The sequence below is a fragment of the Notolepis coatsorum genome (genome assembly GCF_963971535.1).
Source record: "Notolepis coatsorum genome assembly, chromosome: 12".
Lineage (NCBI taxonomy): Eukaryota > Metazoa > Chordata > Actinopteri > Aulopiformes > Paralepididae > Notolepis > Notolepis coatsorum.
In genome coordinates this window covers 67,765,837-67,785,960 of record NC_140176.1, presented here as the reverse complement: position 1 = coordinate 67,785,960, position 20,124 = coordinate 67,765,837, and the positions used below count along the sequence as shown (strand labels likewise).

Sequence of the window (20,124 nt, the reverse complement as noted above, 5' to 3'; positions counted from 1 at the left end):
CATACCAGACGATGATACATTACCGACGTACTATACAGTTAATCTCATTGTAATATTGATGGTTTTCCCCTGGTTGATTCCACTCCTCAGGGCCTGAAGACCTCATGGCAAGAGCTGCATCACCAGTTCCAGGGCCTCTCTGTTGTCACAGACACCATACCCAAACAACACCACAAGGAGTACCTGGAACAAGCAATGAAGCAGCTGGAGAACGACATTGGTCTCTTTGAGAGACACAAGACCATCTACATTCGCAACAACTAAGACATTTCAAACAAACAAAACGTTGTAAAATAGTAACGAGAGAAGAAACTGCCTCTTGGGTTGACTTGATTGTTTAAGATCAAGATTAAGATGTCATGTATTATATATGTGGTGTGCATGTCATAAATGTCACTATGAATTGAAAATGGGGGACCCTGATGTAAACAAGACAAAGGTCTTTCTCTGGTCTGCATCCCCTTAACAATTGTGTGTATTGAGCCGTACTGTATATTGTACCCATTCTGTAATCTGTTAAATAAAGTTTTCATTCATTCATTCAGGTTATTGTGAGATTTCTGTTTCATTTGGTCATTCTGAGCTTCCATTTCCAAGCTGCCTGTGGATTACACTCTTGGTTAGGCCTCTATGGTACGCCGCCCATAAGCCAACAAAAATCACATGCATCTGATTATCCCTAATTCAAACGCAGTAATTGTGCCAGGCCAGCCGTTATCCACTCACAAGGCCAATAACGGTGTATTTTCCTATAATGACTTCAGCGTGATCTGGGGAGCTGTGTGTCCAAAAGGCTCCTCTGTTGGGTGTTTTTTTGTTTTGCATCTTCACTCGATGACGTGGTAAGGAATGTAGACTATTATTAATGATAATAATTAATAACAACGGTGAAAGGTAAACATAAATTAATGTTATTGTAATAATAGTGTAGTAAATGTTTGGCATTGTCTGAATTCTCTTTTCTTTCTTTCTTTTCAAAGAGTCAACTTTTTCTCGTAGATTGTCGATCTATAACATGTAGCCTATACTGTATGCCTACTTCAGCCGTCTCGTCCCGTTGTTTTCTCCGAAGGTTTCACAGTCAATATTTTTGTTGCGAAGTCAACAGCGGGTTTACAGCACGTCTCGTGTATCTTTCCCGTTGCCGCCTGCGTTCTGTCGTCTGGAGAGCAGTGAGGAAGACTGTCACCGTCACCGCAGCAGAAGGAACACCGGCATGATGGAATACGAAGCAGGGAAGAATGGAGGAATTGTGGTAGGCTATATGCTGAATAGCTTTGCTCAAAATGATGACGATGGATTTCCCAATTCACTTGGCTATCATAACAATATCTTGTCACTGGAAGTCATTACTCAATATTGGCCAAATACAGGTGATGGATATATATATAAAAAAAAAAAAAACTTTTTTTCTTAGCCATTGAGTTCAGTTCCGCATTATTTTCATGCCAGAGCAGTGTGGGGAGAGTATATTCCACTTTTAATCAGATAGGGGATATCTAATTTTGGAACCGTTCAAACGTGTTGTTTCATGCTGTTGTTAAGCTGTTGTGTTTATTATGTCCTTCTTTTGACATGCTGTATATATAGTGCATTGCATGTCACATGCTGGCCAGTTGTTTGGATGTCTCTGGTACTTTCCAGTCCTCATGGTGTGTAATATCCACCCTCTCCCAGATCAGGGATGACTGGCCGGGGTACAGTCTGGATCTCTTCACGTACCCAGAGCACTACCACGAAGACATCGAGAGCGTCTACATCCCACACGGCGTAATCATGGACAGGTACACAAGTCACAGCAATGACAATACAATGTAGACCTATGATGTGTATAGCCTACCTGCAGGAGCTGATGATAATAAAGTTGAGTGACTCAAATGATAATGAAAAGCTTATTTCCCAAGGAAACTAATTTATTAGAATAGTTTGACAAAAGCAAAAACAAATGTCCCAAACAGTTTATCTGAAGTGATCAGTATTGGATGTAAAAGTAATACTTTCTGTGACCCTTGACCCACTTTACCTCTCTCTGTTGACCTCATATTTGGGGTCACAGCTCTCTGCCTCCTGTGGAAAGGAATGCTAGAGCGTGCCACTGTCTGCGTGTTCAATTAGCCCCATTCACAGTCTTTACCCGAGCCGGAAGAATTTCATACAAGGGCTCTGTGATATGAGCGTAAAATAAGCGTTAAATAGCTCTACATTTTGACAGCCATATAACTGATATAGAGTGTTTGGTCAGTAACATGGGTCTCCCAGTCCCTCCACTCTACAGTAAACATAAAATACATTTCTGGTATCCCTTACCCACTTTATCCAATCAGGATATATATATTTCTATTATGTCTTCTACTATTACCATGCCCATACCTGTACCCCCCATGCTTCTATGATGCCTGCATTTCCCCAAGGGGATCAATAAAGGAATATATGACTGTGTATGAACGAATAATGGACTCTGTGAAGCGCTCTGGGTGTCATGAAGAGCGCTATATAAATCCAAGTCATTATTATTATTATATTATCTTATCTTAACATAACGATAACACATCACACATTTATATACATGATAAAATATTGCCCAGCCCTGTTTCATACACATTAAGAACTGGGACACATTGCATCTCCCCTCTCGACAACATTGACTGATTTCTCATGAACACAGTCGGGACGCCTCTCTCTGTGAGACACTCACAATAGTCCCAGTCTCCTTTTTAACGCTCGATGCGATGTGGACCCGTAGGACGGAGCGCCTGGCCGGCCACATCATGGACGACATCGGGGACCATGACATCGTGGTCCTGTGTGTCCTGAAGGGAGGGTACAAGTTCTGCTCGGACCTGGTGGAGTTCATTAAGGTTCTGAGCCGTAACTCCAACAAGCACCTGGAGACCAGGGTGGAGTTCATACGCCTGAAGAGCTACCTGGTACGTGAACGGCACCTACAGTTACAAGTTATGCCTCACATTGAACGAAGAGTTTGACATCAAACCCTTCCTGTAAATACACACATTCTGTCCTGATTCTGTGTTTTTTTAATTAATTTTTCTGTTTTTTAAGTTTTCTTATTATATAATTTTTCTCAATTTTGGCATGTGAAGGTGTGTCACATTTAACTACTAAACTACCGTACTACTGTTATTGTTACTATGTACCGTATGTTCTAGGCACTTGAGCTGCAATATGGTCTGTAAATGTGTAGCCTATAGGCTAATTGATTTGAACTTTGACCTAGCTCAACCTTGACCTTTAATTTGTATATGTATATATACCCCACCCCTTTTCACATGTCGTTGACACTTGAAAAAGGCCACAGGCCGAAACGTTGTGTTCAAGTACATTAAAACTTGGGAACACTATAGTAAGTAAGTAAGTAAGTAAGTAAGTATTTATAAAGCACCTTTCATACATGTCATGTAGCTCAAAGTGCTGTACACAATTATAGGCATATATAACGATAAAAGCAATAAAGTCATAGTGATCAGTTAAGATAAAAAAAAAAAAAAAAAAAATAATAGTAACGTAAAAATGAAAATAACGTAAAAACAGTCATTTGCTTACCAGTTTGGGAGAACAGGTCCGCACAAACATTTCCGCTCAGTGGCAACCGGAAGTGCACTAAACCAATGCACTTGTATGGTAGCAATGTTTAGCTCTTATAACGCTAGTGTAGTTACGTTTTTATCAGTGGTCATAGTTGGGTCCATAGTGCTTTACCAAGTCCCATGGATCCATCAGTGGCCGTGTATTGTGGTAGAAAGAAAGAAAAAGAAAAACGTATAAAGAAAACAGTCTAAAGTTTGAAAGTTTGGGAGGTCCGCAAAAACACGCCTTCAGCTCAGAAGCTGAGGCGTGTCAAAAACTTTTGAAAAAACTGGAGGCGTGTCTCCTATTGTACCCATTCCTTCATCTAAAAAGTTTGAAAGTTTGGGAGGTCCGCAAAAACACGCCTTCAGCTCAGAAGCTGAGGCGTGTCAAAAACTTTTGAAAAACTGGAGGCGTGTCTCCTATGTACCCGTTCCTTCATCTAAAAAGTTGGGTCCACAAGGCTTATCCTAGCCTCATGGATCCATCAGGTTTTTCCAAGCCATAACTATTTGTAAGCTAGACTGTATAGGTACGTTTTTAATTTTCCTTTAAAAATGTGTATAGAGCTGGCGTTTCTGATGTGTGTTGGTAGTGTGTTCCATAGTTTTGGGGCATAGTTGGCAAATGCCATACTTCCTATCCTTTTTTGGTTTCTGGGCGTGTCTAGTAAACCTGTAGTGGATGACCGTAGCGTTCTTGAGGGCAGATAACTAACTAGGGAATTTGCTATGTATTTTGGGCCTTGCTCATTAAGAGCTTTATATGTTAGGAAAAGGACCTTAAAATCAATTCTATGAGTTATTGGAAGCCAGTGCAGAGTGGCCAGGACTGGAGTGATATGTTCTCTTCTCCTTGTATGAGTTAGTAATCGAGCTGCAGAGTTTTGGATAAGCTGAAGCTTCCCAATGGTTGCTTTGGGAAGACCAGTGAACAGTGCATTACAATAGTCAAGCCGACTTGATACAAAAGCATGAATAAGTTTCTCTGCATCCTTTTTATTTACGAAAGGTCTTACTTTCGCTATGTTTCTTAGGTGGAAGAATGACGTTTTCATGGCCTTATTTATATGAGATTTAAAGGTCAGGTCTGAGTCCAAGATGACACCTAGGCTTGTAACCTCAGTCTTTACATAGGATGACAGACTCCCCAGGTTTTTACAAAGCACTTCCCTTTTCGCTTTTGGGCCGATCAATAGGATTTCGGTCAATTTTCGGTCTATAGACGGTGTGCAGACTTTTTTTCCACAAACATTACATGCCTCACATTCACCCATTCAACCTGCTCATCAGGAGCAGTTAGCTCCTGTGTGTCTTGCTCAAGGACACTTTGACATGCTGCCGGGAGGAGCAGGAATCGAACCGGGAAATGTTTTTATTCTCTTAATTGATTGACTGAGCTCTCACTGCAAGGGCTAACACTAGACAACAGGTACATATAAATTATTTTGTGGCTGTAAAAGTTTTGTTTTACGTTTGTAATGTTTGTATACATTGGAGTGCAACATACCTATATTGATCTATATGGGTTCTATGGATCAAACTCTTAAATAATGTATGTGAATATACCCCAAATAGCTCACAGTTTGGGGCTTTAAAGTTAATAGCTTAGGCTGGGAAGCAGTACAGCTGTGTTTATTGTCTGAAGCCGGAAACGAGTGATTAGACCGATTAATTAGGCTGATCTGGTATTTCTAAATAATCGCCATCGGTCGATAACCGTGCACACATGGCCAAGTAACAAAGATGTTGTTGCATCAGTCCTGCAAATGTCATTTGATTCCCAAAAAATATATATATATATACTTTTCAATCTCTTTATTTAGTTTGTTGTGTGTTTGCTGATTTAAAATAATAAGTAGAGTGCAGATCTACTAAAGAAAAGTACAGATAGACTAAACAGACAATGTTGTGTCTAATTTGTTATTATTAAATAGTTGTATTTTATCAGATGCAACAAAAATGATATCTGCTGCCCTGCTCTCTAAATATTGGTCACTGAACAACTTGTTGAGTTGTTGTCATATAATCATACAGTGTATATTACCATAGAGTCTCTACTGCCTAACAGCTTCGATCATACAGAGTTTATTACCATGGAGTCTCTACCTCCTCTGGTCATACAGTGTTCATTACCATAGATAGAGTATCTAGATCTCTAGTCATACAGTGTTTATTACCATAGAGTCTCTCAGGCTGCAAACAGGCTGGATAAGCTGGTCAGGAAGGCCAGTAACGTGGTAGGGGTAGGACTCTCTATCGGTGGTGGCGGAGAGGAGGAGCCTTGCTAAGCTACATGCCATCAGGGACAAACCCTCCCACCCACTATACACAGACTTAATTGGCTGACAGGAGGAGCATGTTCATTGGTAGACTAACACTCCCAAAATGTAGCACTGAACGGCACAGGAAGTCCTTCATTCCGACAGCCATCAGACTTTACAATGCATCACTGTGCCTCACTGCATCACTGAGCACAGGGTGACAGTTACCATCTTCCTGGACTTTTACTTTTAAAACAACATTGTTCAATATTACACTTACTGTAGACTTCTGTATATTTTTACTGTATATTTTATACTAGAATGTATATACATAACATACGAAATGTGAATCCCAGACCGTACTTTATACATTTTTTTACATCTTATTCTTAGGCTTATTTGACTCTTTATGTTATGGTTTGTAACCGACCCCAATCGCACAACACAAGACAGGTATGATGGTTTGCCAAGAAACAGATATTTATTTAGAACAGGGAAAAAGGGCACTGTCCCTTTAAGGGAGAAAACACAAGACACTGGAAATAACACAAGAGGGGAAGGTAAAGTGCCTTTAAGAGGCGGGCAGGAAAAGGGTACACTATGGGAAGGTAAAGGGAACGCCTAAGGGAAGGTTAAGGGAACGCCTTGGGAAGGTTAAGGGAACGCCTTGGGAAGGTTAAGGGAACGCCTTGGGACGGTTAAGGGAACGCCTTGGGACAGAGGACTAGGGACTAGGAGAGCTAGGGATAGAGGACTAGGGACTAGGAGAACTAGGGATAGAGGACTAGGGACTAGGAGAACTAGGGAACAGGTTCTGGGGAACAGAGGGCCAGGTTCTGGAGACAGAGGGAACAGAGGCCCGCGGAGGCGGGCTGGGGACAGGGAGGAACTGGGGACTGGTGGGAAAACATCTGGGCCGCTCTGCAGAACAGAGGAGAGGGTTAATATCCAAAGGGAAAAAACAGAGCAGATGCAGAACAGTCCAAACAACAAAGTAACAAAGTAAATACTATCTTCGTGTGAACAAACACACAGTGGGAGATGGAATGTCCAAAATAATATCCACGAGAGAACTAAACAGAGTGGGGAACTAGGTGGAACTAGAAGGGGAGAACTTGGGACCAGGAACTAGGTGGAACTAGAAGGGGGAGAACTAAAGGAGGCAATACGCTGGGGAACAGCAGCGGGACGAGGGCAAGGGGCATTACGCTGAGTGAGTGACATCACAATCAAAACTCACCCAGGCGTATGCGTAAAGCTACAGGGACAGCAGCGGGAAACGGGGGCAAGGGCACTACGCTGAGTGAGTGACATCACAATCAAAACTCACCCAGGCGTATGCGTAAAGGTACAGGGGCAGCAGCGGGAACGGGGGCAAGGGCACTACGCTGAGTGAGTGACATCACAATCAAAACTCACCCAGGCGTATGCGTAAAGGTACAGGGGCAGCAGCGGGAACGGGGGCAAGGGCACTACGCTGAGTGAGTGACATCACAATCAAAACTCACCCAGGCGTATGCGTAAAGGTACAGGGGCAGCAGCGGGAACGGGGGCAAGAGCACTACGCTGAGTGAGTGACATCACAATCAAAACTCACCCAGGCGTATGCGTAAAGGTACAGGGACAGCAACGGGAACGGGGGCAAGAGCACTACGCTGAGTGAGTGACATCACAATCAAAACTCACCCAGGCGTATGCGTAAAGGTACAGGGACAGCAACGGGGCGAGGGCATCGCCACCGGGTGGCTGGCTGTCCGAGCCGAGGAACAGAGCGCTGGAACAGCGGCGGTGGCGAGGGCATCGTCCACCGGGTAGCCGCTGTCGGAGCCGAGGAACTGAGTGCTGGAACAGTGGCGGTGACGAGGGCATCGTCCACCGGGTAGCCGCTGTCGGAGCCGAGGAACAGAGTGCGCGCCACACCTTGGTGTGCGCGTCGGAACAGGGAGCTGGAACAGTGGCGGTGGCGAGGATGTCGTCCACCGGGTAGCCACTGTCGGAGCCGAGGAACAGAGTGCGCGCCACACCTTGGTGTGCGCGTCGGAACAGTGGCGGTGGCGAGAGCGTCGTCCACCGGGTAGCCGCTGTCGGAGCCGAGGAACAGAGTGCGCGCCACACCTTGGTGTGCGCGTCGGAACAGTGGCGGTGGCGAGAGCGTCGTCCACCGGGTAGCCGCTGTCGGAGCCGAGGAACAGAGTGCGCGCCACACCTTGGTGTGCGCGTCGGAACAGTGGCGGTGGCGAGGGCGTCGTCCACCGGGTAGCCGCTGTCGGAGCCGAGGAACAGAGTGCGCGCCACACCTTGGTGTGCGCGTCGGAACCGAGAGACGCCTCGGGGTGCGTCTGCGAGGAGGAGTGTGCCAAGCACGAAGGTCTGGAAGATGCGCGTCGGCGCGCTGAGGTCTGGAGAGCGTGCCAAGCTCGAAGGTCTGGAAGATGCGCGTCAGTGCGCTGGTACGGAGGAGCGTGCCAAGCTCGAAGGTCTGGAAGATGCGCGTCAGTGCGCTGGTACGGAGGAGCGTGCCAAGCTCGAAGGTCTGGAAGATGCGCGTCTGTGCGCTGGGACGGAGGAGCGTGCCAAGCTCGAAGGTCTGGAAGATGCGCGTCTGTGCGCTGGGACGGAGGAGCGTGCCAAGCTCGAAGGTCCGGGAGATGCGCGTTGGTCTAGATGTGCGTCAGGACGAACAGCTGCGCTGGGGTCTGCAGTGGAGCGCTGGGGTGCCTCCCGTGGAAGTTACAGGGAGCGCAGAACAGTCTCCTCCACAGGCTACGGCGACAGCAGACGAAGGCTGGAGCAAACATCTCAAGGCTGGAGAGATCCATCTTACAGCATTGGTAGACCAGAGGATCTCCCGAAAGAGTCTAGATGTTAGAGAATATGACTCAGCATGAATACAACACGACCCCACGCCGAAACGAGGGGAAGAGCCCTGGTATTTAAAGCCCACAGGGGAACTAATTAGCCTGCCACCACAGGTGCGAGAGATAATAGAATATCAAACAGGTGTGGCCACTAAGGGTAAGGAACGAGAGGGTGGGGGCTAGAGAGAGTGAGTAGGGAATTCCTAACAGTAGGCTTAAAGAAGACAGAGAAAAGGTAGTGAGCAGCGGGCAAAACCTCACACTTTATTCTCTTTATTCTCTTAATGTGAATCCCTACCAACCTTCAAAACCGCCCTCAAAGAGCACCTACGGGAGGCTGCAATTCGAAACTGGCCCCCGTAAATGTCCAATGTATTCACAGTGTCAGAAATATTGTGTCTATTACTAGGCTTGCTTAAATTGTGATGAAACAAAGGAGAATATGAATTATGATTTTTCTTTGCATCTTTGACAGTGAATAACACCATGCTAAAAATGACCAGACATGAAAAACTGCCACTGAGCTCATTCAGTACCTTCTTGAGATCACATGTACAAAAAGTCTAAGGAAATTAATAAAGGGAAGATGATTAAACAGAAGGTTTTGTAGATACAGTACTGAATTCTGCCATCCGGACCCATGCAATTTGAAATATTATTATAGAATATAGAATATGAGGCCTATAAATGACCTTATTATAGCCAACTCGCACATCTATGGATCGGGCCAAATCTCTTCTTTCAAATGGCAGAGTTCAATTTGGATTTAGTATCACCAGGCGTGCATCGAGAATGAAGAATGAAACCTACTGTATGTACGGTTTGATTCTTAGAATGGATATGCCTCTGCCATTTTGGATTGGATTTCAACACAGATGGTTGCTAAATGGTAGACACACTAACTGCACTCCAATCTATGCCAATAACGTTCAGTTTTGTGATATAGTATCCCGAGTAATAAGAGAAATAAAAACAATTCATACACAAGTAATTTGCTTGAAGTAGGCTAGAATTCCCTGGGTACTGTAGTTTTTCGAAATTTCAACGCTCATTGAGAGCTCTGGATGCCCTGTGCTCATATGACTACAAATCATCATCATTCGGCAACGGCCATTAATTCAAAATGGCGGATCTCCGCAGAAATATGATCACATTTCAAAAGCTAAAATCTTACTAATAACACTTTAACCTATTGGTAAACAAACGTATTGCTGAAAATATACACTATGACTGCTGTTGTGACATGGTTAGGATGTTTACTCTTGGATACATTTGAAAGAAAAAAAAACGCAACATTATGTCATACAGTCTAGAGAGATTGATTTTTTGATTGACATTTGGGACCGGTACCGGACCCGTCGGGAGGTTAGGCAAAGTTCTGTCTACCTAAATGTTTACTGTGAGCGATTTGTAGTGCCAAATTTCCCTCGGGATGATTAAAGTATTTTTATTCCATCTATTATATTCTATATCTCTAGTCATACAGTGTTTATTACCATAGAGTCTCTATATCTCTAGTCATACAGTGTTAATTACCATAGAGTCTATATCTCTAGTCATACAGTGTTCATTACCATAGAGTCTATATCTCTAGTCATACAGTGTTTATTACCATAGAGTCTATATCTCTAGTTGTTGTGAAGGGCCAGATTAAACCGAATATATATATTTATTTATATATATATATTTAATTGTATTTGTATATTCTCTAATATTCCCTGATATCCCTTGTATATTCCTTGTACAATATGCATTGAATATCCATTCTAGCCTACTGAACATCCCATAATAGTCTCCATTCTACTATTGGTCGAGACCTTGGTGCCAGGCTGCCATACCCCTCAGACCCAGTTCAAACGTACCGCTCCACATGTACGAACAAGTCCTAGTTCCGCGTAGGAATCTGGCTACCGCACCACTAATGGGACTATTTGTTCATAGTGCGTATATATACTGCGCTACTAAAGTAGGACTTTCTTTTCAGTCCAGTTTCTTACCCTCCAATAGAGTCACAGACGTAAAGCCTCCCCGCGACGCCACGTGTGGGAGTAAGGCCAAGTTCGCCTACCATCGGTATTGAGACATCGTGTATATTAATATTTGAATAGTCATATTTGGCACTATATCGTCGAGTTGGACGTAGTCTATTAAGCTAATAATAGTCTGTTAATATATAGTGCTTCGCGCGGTGAGAATACTACCGTAGTCAGTACCCCATCGTTTCGGGCAGAGAACTGGCTGCTTATCCAGGGTGGTTGACCCCACGTGAAGCTGCACCCGAGGAGCCCCAGAGCCGACGAGCGAGTGGACCTGTATACCGGATTATTCTACCGACGACAGCCCGCCTTCCCAGGCACGGATTATGCTTTGTATACATTTATTATTCCATGGATAAAGACCCCCGACACTGCCGTGTGTTGGAACCCCCCCCCCCTGGAGAGGACGCAAGGTGAGGAGACGCTCTGCAAGACGAGGTCGCTTCACGTCTCTCCCCCGTGGACCGGAGAGAGCCGGCCCACAAAGAGTCCATCTGCTTTCATCTGTGGTCCAAGGATCGCCGGCGCATTGAACGGCACTACAGTGGGTTCACCTGGGATACCCTTGGCCGGATGAGGCAGCCGGATTCTACCCCCCCCCCCTTCCTACTCCTGTCGGCTTACAAGCGACCGGATTAACCCCCCCTAGTGTGTCCAGTATATAATCATTAAAGTATCATTGCTGTTATTCCTTAAACTATTCCAGGTCGTATATGTACCACCTGCGCCTTCAGAGATTGGACATTCTCTATTGATATACCGACGAGTACTCTTGCCATAAAAGTGCATACTAATTCCATTCATAAATGTGATTGATTTGATTAAGTGCTTGCTCTACACACCATCGCTGTGTAGAAATAAAGACCTATTTCTAATTCGTACATTTGTGTTGGATCCGTTTCATCTACGTGACAGTGTTCATCATAATATATTTATGCCGTGTACTGGGTGGCCGAATATTAAGTACAAAGGTAGTGGTAGTAAGTATCATATCTAGTAATACAGTCAGGGAATTGTACCCCTCAGTTACACTAGTCATACAGTGTTCATTACCATAGAGTCTATATCTCTAGTCATACAGTGTTTATTACCATAGAGTCTATATCTCTAGTCATACAGTGTTCATTACCATAGAGTCTATATCTCTAGTCATACAGTGTTCATTACCATAGAGTCTATATCTCTAGTCATACAGTGTTCATTACCATAGAGTCTATATCTCTAGTCATACAGTGTTCATTACCATAGAGTCTATATCTCTAGTCATACAGTGTTCATTACCATAGAGTCTCTATATCTCTAGTCATACAGTGTTCATTACCATAGAGTCTATATCTCTAGTCATACAGTGTTCATTACCATAGAGTCTCTATATCTCTAGTCATACAGTGTTTATTACCATAGAGTCTATATCTCTAGTCATACAGTGTTCATTATAGTCTATATCTCTAGTCATACAGTGTTTATTACCATAGAGTCTATATCTCTAGTCATACAGTGTTCATTACCATAGAGTCTATATCTCTAGTCATACAGTGTTCATTACCATAGAGTCTATATCTCTAGTCATACAGTGTTTATTACCATAGAGTCTATATCTCTAGTCATACAGTGTTCATTACCATAGAGTCTATATCTCTAGTCATACAGTGTTCATTACCATAGAGTCTATATCTCTAGTCATACAGTGTTCATTACCATAGAGTCTATATCTCTAGTCATACAGTGTTTATTACCATAGAGTCTATATCTCTAGTCATACAGTGTTTATTACCATAGAGTCTATATCTCAAGTCATACAGTGTTTATTACCATAGAGTCTATATATCTAGTCATACAGTGTTCATTACCATAGAGTCTATATCTCTAGTCATACAGTGTTCATTACCATAGAGTCTATATCTCTAGTCATACAGTGTTCATTACCATAGAGTCTCTATATCTCTAGTCATACAGTGTTCATTACCATAGAGTCTCTATATCTCTAGTCATACAGTGTTCATTACCATAGAGTCTCAGACTATATCTCTAGTCATACAGTGTTCATTACCATAGTGTTTATTACCAGACCTCGACACTGTGGTGACCAGTGAACTGTCGTGGCTCAGAGCGATGAGTGACCGGGCTTTGTGTAGAAGACCTGGGATCGAATCCCACTGAACATGATCTTCATCTTGTCTCTTTTTGTTGACTCATGCACGTTCTGAGATACAGTCCAGGGTGGAGTTGACGCACCTGAAAAGCCACCTGGTTACTGCACTGAACAGTATGGTAATTTACAAAGTAGGCCAAATCAATAGGGCTGTGCTGTTTGCGGGTCTCTCTAGCCTACTGTAACTGTAGCAGGAAATAACCTGTTGGCTCCTCCCAGCGGAGTCACATACTGTATGACGTTATCTCTACTACTGTGTTTATGGCAGTAGCGGTGGCACGATGAGATAACTTAAAAAAAGAAATTTGTCATCAGGTTTTTAGAGTTTTGTTGCTTAATTCATAATATATATATTTGTATCACGTTGTCCAGTTTGTGTGTTAAGATGTCAGATGTAACATTATTCATACATTTATAGGTTTAACATTTTCTTTTTCATTGAAGCATCTTGATTGCATGAGAATTTCTTTTTATTAAATCTTTTCTCATTTATTTTACTGGGAATGTGTACTGGTTTACACGGTTCTCTATCCTGTGAGCCAGTTTCATGACGCTATAGGACCCAGTAAACATATTGAAAACCCAACATATGACTTTAGAAATACATGATGATTTTTCTGAATTCCCGAAAAAGTTAACCTTTTGGAGATAAGTGGTTTTCATCCGACGATATGAAGACACATCTGACACATACTTCAGTTTTTGTGTTGTGGTTTTTGACTAAATACATGCATTGAAGAGTGGTGAGAGGATGCAGCTAAATCTCTCAGTACTAAAGTGATCTGTGAGATTATGGTCTGTACAACATCATGCCAAGAATATTTCCCTTGACAAACACATTGGCTAAGCTCCACCTCGCTATTCAGTTTTGGTTTTGTTATGATGCGGTTATTGACTTTTTCACCACAACGTAAACACCTGTCAGTTTCCAACACTGCAACAGGAAATAAACTGCAGTCCCAGTAACACAATTCCACTGAACCCGCCTATAATGGCCACCAGATGTCAACGTTGTTCACGTTTGGCGGTGGACTGGTTCACTTGGTCAGGGCATCTCAAGGGCAATTGATTAAGTCTATCACACAGCAGTGCTTATGAAAGCTGTTCACTAGCTACTAAACAGGACCTGCCTGTGCCACTGACCGCTGCTGTAGCGTGGCCATAACTGTGAAGAGGGAAGATATCTGTGCCACTGACCGCTGCTGTAGCGTGGCCATAACTGTGAAGAGGGAAGATATCTGTGCCACTGACCGCTGCTGTAGCGTGGCCATAACTGTGAAGAGGGAAGATATCTGTGCCACTGACCGCTGCTGTAGCGTGGCCATAACTGTGAAGAGGGAAGATATCTGTGCCACTGACAGCTGCTGTAGCGTGGCCATAACTGTGAAGAGGGAAGATATCTGTGCTACTGACCGCTGCTGTAGCGTGGCCATAACTGTGAAGAGGGAAGAAATCTAGCGTCTAGGACGGATGCTCTCAGATTCAGATTCAGATTCCTTTATTGAGCCATTTGTGTAAAACACATTGGTAATTGTTGCAGCAATACAGTGTATGCATTTTCTTTTCTTTTTTCACAGTAAACGACAACACCAACACAGACACAGGACAAGAAACAGTGCAGTGGAGGATTAATCAATAAAATACATATATATATATATAAAGTGAAGAGTGCAGAGTTCCAGTAGGGACTAGTGCAGTACAGTCAGTGTCATTGTGCCAGTGTCACTTGGGGGCAGAGGGGGGGGGGGGGGACCTGAGGCATTGATCAGCCTGGCGGCTGAGGGGAAGAAGCTCAGTCTGTGACACTCTGGAGTCTCTGAAGTCCATGTTGCATATCTGCACACCATAATGTTACACACTTGATTTGTCTTTGTTACATTCTTTTCAGGCACTTGTTCACCTTTGTAAAAAAAAATGGTTTACCAGTGGAAGATCACTCGGCAGTGCATGACTGACGGTAGTTATTGTGGACGCTCTCGCATTGTATGAAACGCCGGCTGTCGCACCACATCACTCCACCTCTTTCTGAGTGGTCTTCTTCGGGACACAGCTGCAGGGTGGTCTCAGGCTGCCCACTGGCCAAGACTTCAAGGAGAGACTCTCACACACGCACGTGCGCGCGCCGAGGACAGTGTCTGAGTGATGATGTAGTACTTCAATCTCACTGGTCATAATGGGGTCATGTGACCTGCTACCGCCCAGGGCCATTGTTTGGTCCATGTCGCCGCTTCTCTTATCCCAGTAATGCATCTTCAGCGGCCAACACATTCTGACCTCGGAGCCACCGCTCTGTATGGATGGGGGGGTACTTTGATTACCAGTGACATGAGTGGACACAATAGCGTCTCATCATTCACCTCTATCCACTTTGTGTTTATTTCTCTCTCTCTCTCTCTCTCTCTCTCTCTCTCTCTCTCTCTCTCTCTCTCTCTCTCTCTCTCTCTCTCTCTTCTCTCTCTCTCTGTCTCTCTCTTTTTCTCTGCAGAACGACCAGTCGACAGAGGATCTGCACATAATTGGAAGCCAAGATCTATCCGTTCTACGTGGAAAGGTGTGTGTGTGTGATTTTAGTCCCTCATTTCACACCCTGAGTTTAGGAGATTTGCTGAAAGAGGGATGAAAGACTTTGTTATACCTATGCAGATGTGTTTTCCTGTGTTTAATTGGAACCCTGTAGTGTCTACCTGATGGGAGCAGCTCATAATCTGAATGTAGGACATGGGAGGCGATCATTTCCGTAGCCTCTAGTCTTCTCAAAGAGCATTTGGAGACAGGGATGCTCCCTCGCCCCCATCACTTTCATTGCTGTGTGGGCAAGTCTGTTTATTTTTATTACAGAAAGGGTTTTGCAGAGACAAGTCTGAAATACACTCTTCACAACATTGACAAGAGAAAAATATACATTACAAATAAAATCTAAGACACACACACACACACATATAGTATAATAAAAAAAGAAATAACATTTAATTCTTTATCTTTATAAAGTGTGACTGCAGTGTGCAGGACGGACTGCTGGAGGCGCTGTGTCCTGGCAGGGGGTACGGAGAGAGAGATAGGCTGTTTCTCATTTGATCCGCCAGTACAGTGTGGTCTGGTTGGAGGGAGAAGGTCATGTAGTGGGTGGGATGGGCTCATGGTCTCTTTTAGCGAGGCGATTGCAGCTCCCTCCCTGCGGTCCTTTAGAGATAGAAGGTGGGGGCCCGGGTGCCCCGCCTGAAGATGATCTTAAGCGCCCTGCGCTGCACTTGCTCTAACTCCTCCTCCTGCCCTTTGCTGCATCCGACCAGAAGGACATCCTCCAGCACTGATCTGATGAGTGCAACGTAAATCAGCAGGTCATCGACTGACATACTTGTTCAGCCCAGAACCATCAACAGATAGAGATGCTTTGATGCCTTTAAGCACCATGTCCTGGACTTTGTAGTGATAGAGAGAGAGGAGTCTACGTGCCACAGCCCAAGTAGCACGCAGTTGGAACCACAACTACCTCTCCACCCACATGTAATGGTGTCATCTCTACCTCTCCACCCGCATGTAATGGTGTCCTCTCTACCTCTCCACCCAGATGTAATGGTGTCATCTCTACCTCTCCACCCGCATGTAATGGTGTCCTCTCTACCTCTCCACCCAGATGTAATGGTGTCATCACTACCTCTCTCCATCCAGATGTAATGATGTCATCTCTACCTCTCTCCATCCAGATGTAATGGTGTCATCACTACCTCTCCACCCAGATGTAATGGTGTCATCTCTACCTCTCCACCCAGATGTAATGGTGTCATCTCTACCTCTCCACCCAGATGTAATGGTGTCATCTCTACCTCTCTCTCCACCCAGATGTAATGGTGTCATCTCTACCTCTCTCTCCACCCAGATGTAATGGTGTCATCTCTACCTCTCTCTCCACCCAGATGTAATGGTGTCATCACTACCTCTCTCTCCACCCAGATGTAATGGTGTCATCTCTACCTCTCCACCCAGATGTAATGGTGTCATCTCTACCTCTCTCCACCCAGATGTAATGGTGTCTCTCCACCCAGATGTAATGGTGTCATCACTACCTCTCTCTCCACCCAGATGTAATGGTGTCATCACTACCTCTCCACCCAGATGTAATGGTGTCATCACTACCTCTCCACCCAGATGTAATGGTGTCTCTCCACCCAGATGTAATGGTGTCATCACTACCTCTCTCTCCACCCAGATGTAATGGTGTCATCTCTACCTCTCTCTCCACCCAGATGTAATGGTGTCATCTCTACCTCTCTCTCCACCCAGATGTAATGGTGTCATCTCTACCTCTCTCTCCACCCAGATGTAATGGTGTCATCTCTACCTCTCTCTCCACCCAGATGTAATGGTGTCATCACTACCTCTCTCCACCCAGATGTAATGGTGTCATCTCTACCTCTCTCTCCACCCAGATGTAATGGTGTCATCTCTACCTCTCTCTCCACCCAGATGTAATGGTGTCATCTCTACCTCTCTCCACCCAGATGTAATGGTGTCATCTCTACCTCTCCACCCAGATGTAATGATGTCATCACTACCTCTCTCTCCACCCAGATGTAATGGTGTCATCTCTACCTCTCCACCCAGATGTAATGGTGTCATCACTACCTCTCCACCCAGATGTAATGGTGTCATCTCTACCTCTCCACCCAGATGTAATGGTGTCTCTCCACCCAGATGTAATGGTGTCATCTCTACCTCTCCACCCAGATGTAATGGTGTCTCTCCACCCAGATGTAATGGTGTCATCTCTACCTCTCTCTCCACCCAGATGTAATGGTGTCATCTCTACCTCTCTCTCCACCCAGATGTAATGGTGTCATCTCTACCTCTCTCCACCCAGATGAAATGGTGTCATCTCTACCTCTCTCTCCACCCAGATGTAATGGTGTCATCTCTACCTCTCTCTCCACCCAGATGAAATGGTGTCATCTCTACCTCTCTCTCCACCCAGATGTAATGGTGTCATCTCTACCTCTCTCCACCCAGATGAAATGGTGTCATCTCTACCTCTCTCTTCACCCAGATGTAATGGTGTCATCTCTACCTCTCTCCACCCAGATGAAATGGTGTCATCTCTACCTCTCTCTCCACCCAGATGTAATGGTGTCATCTCTACCTCTCTCCACCCAGATGTAATGGTGTCATCTCTACCTCTCTCTCCACCCAGATGTAATGATGTCATCTCTACCTCTCTCTCCACCCAGATGTAATGGTGTCATCTCTACCTCTCCACCCAGATGTAATGGTGTCATCTCTACCTCTCCACCCAGATGTAATGGTGTCATCAGAGTGTGTTTCTAGAGCTCATATAGAGCAGCAATAATAATGGAGACAACACACCTCCTTGATGGACTCCAGATGTTATGTGAGTCCAGAGGCTACATTTATTGTTAACAAGTGGAGGTAGTCGAGGGTCCAACGCTATGTCCCGGGGATCTGAGATGACGTCACAAAGACTTTGCATCAGTGTTGCATGGTTGACTCTATCAAAGGCCTTGGCTCATATCAGCCAATAAAACCCGAATCACTGTGCTGTCACACGAGTCCAACACAGTAAGCCAGGACTGACCAGGGCAATTGTAGTTGAAGACTTCTTTTGGTATGTCTTGATATGTTACCAATCCAAGCTGAGGTTTTGTAACGTAATATACTGTCTATAACAGCATGATAAAATAAATAACATCATTATCTTCCATCCAACCCCAAGCACCATGAGCCTGTGCAGAAAGTAGAGTTGCCGTTGTATCCTAGTGCATGCAGAATTCACGTGAACATTCCAAGACATTACTTGGGTTACTTGGGTACAAAATGTACAATACTGTATGTACACCACAAATATCTTTGAGAATGAACCTGGGTAATGCAAGGGTTATGGACCAGTAGTGGAGAATGATACCCCAGATATCCTGGATAAAAAAAATCACTGTAGCTGCTCCAAAAAACTGTACTTTTTAAATATATAGTTTTAAGAGGAAGATCTTAATCTTTGAAATGTAAAAAATGGACATTAGCACATAATTTATAAGGGCTTCTCAGAGGAAAACTGGAACACTGTTTGAAGCTGGAAAGTACAGTGTTTGTTTGTTTGTTTGTATCAGTTATACCCTCCACACACATTTACAACCCCAAAAACATCTTTAGGTTTACAATTGGTTCACTTTGTCTAAACATGTTTTTTCTTTGTTTATTTGATAGGGTCTAAGTATTTTCAAATGACAATTGAGTCGTGACAAATATATCTTTGTTTTATTTTTTTTACTTAAAAGAACATGCCAACATTTTGGGAAATTAGCTTATCGTCTTCTCCAGAGAGAGACAATAAGATAGATACCAGTTTTCTCTCTGTGCGTTCAGTAGAAAGCTATCTGGCTGCACGTTAGCCTAGCTTAGCACAATGAATGGAAGACGGTAAGCTAATTTCTCAAAATGTTGGCGTGTTCCTTTAAACCCGGTGCAGCCTTTAGCCTTGGGAAACCAGCCCGTCTATGAGAGGGAGCCGTTAGTTAGTTAAGAGAGCTTTTCAAATCGTCCACGTCTCATTTAGATAACACACTCTCTCACACACACACACACACACACACACACACACACACACACACACACACACACAGACCGAGAACAGTCTCTCTGGGATGATGTAGATCAGGGGTGCCCAACCGTTTTTGAACCAAGATCTACGTTTTAATTTACCACCTAGCCGAGAGCTACCAGCCAAAATTGTATATTGTAAGCCATCATTTGAGGCTTTAAAAAAGCAGCATAATGAACACAAATCTGTCAGTGCCGAGTCCGACCTCATCTTAAATAACAAACAGCATTGCATGTTGTAGTTAACAAGGAGAGGCAGAGTTGATTTTCAAAAAAAATAAAAAATTGTTAATAATTAAAAATTAATAATACAATTTTATTAATCGAGATCTACTTGAAATCAGCCCGCAATCTACCTGTCGATCGCGATCGACTGGTTGGGCACCACTGATGTAGATCATCCCACAGGTCATAATGGACACACACGCACAAGCCACATGGTGTGACTCTGAGAGGTGAGTAGCATCTTGGGACCACGCTCCTTATACTTGTCATACATGTGAGCCGCCTTCTCACAGCCGTCCTCTTTGTGTTCACCTTATGAGTGTGACTTTGTTAGCATGCTCCAGCCCTTCACCAGCACACGGCTGTGAATCACATTTTTCAGGGCAGAGGAATGTTCCC

The 20,124-nt window shown here is 44.1% G+C and overlaps 1 protein-coding gene across 2 annotated transcripts in view; it reads left to right on the top strand.

The window, feature by feature from the left end:
• The window catches only part of LOC311238311 (hypoxanthine-guanine phosphoribosyltransferase-like), a 41,375-nt gene that overhangs the window by 3,651 nt on the left and 17,600 nt on the right, over positions 1-20,124 (top strand). Inside the window, exons 1-5 of one of the 2 annotated variants that reach the window (XM_084326337.1) lie at positions 265-842; positions 1,102-1,255; positions 1,678-1,784; positions 2,744-2,927; positions 15,380-15,445. In XM_084326337.1, coding sequence (XP_084182463.1) covers positions 664-842; positions 1,102-1,255; positions 1,678-1,784; positions 2,744-2,927; positions 15,380-15,445 — 690 coding nt within the window. In that variant the 5' untranslated portion in view covers positions 265-663. Of the gene's footprint in view, positions 1-90; positions 843-1,101; positions 1,256-1,677; positions 1,785-2,743; positions 2,928-15,379; positions 15,446-20,124 lie in introns of those variants that run through there. The other variant, XR_014620352.1, reaches the window with a different exon arrangement.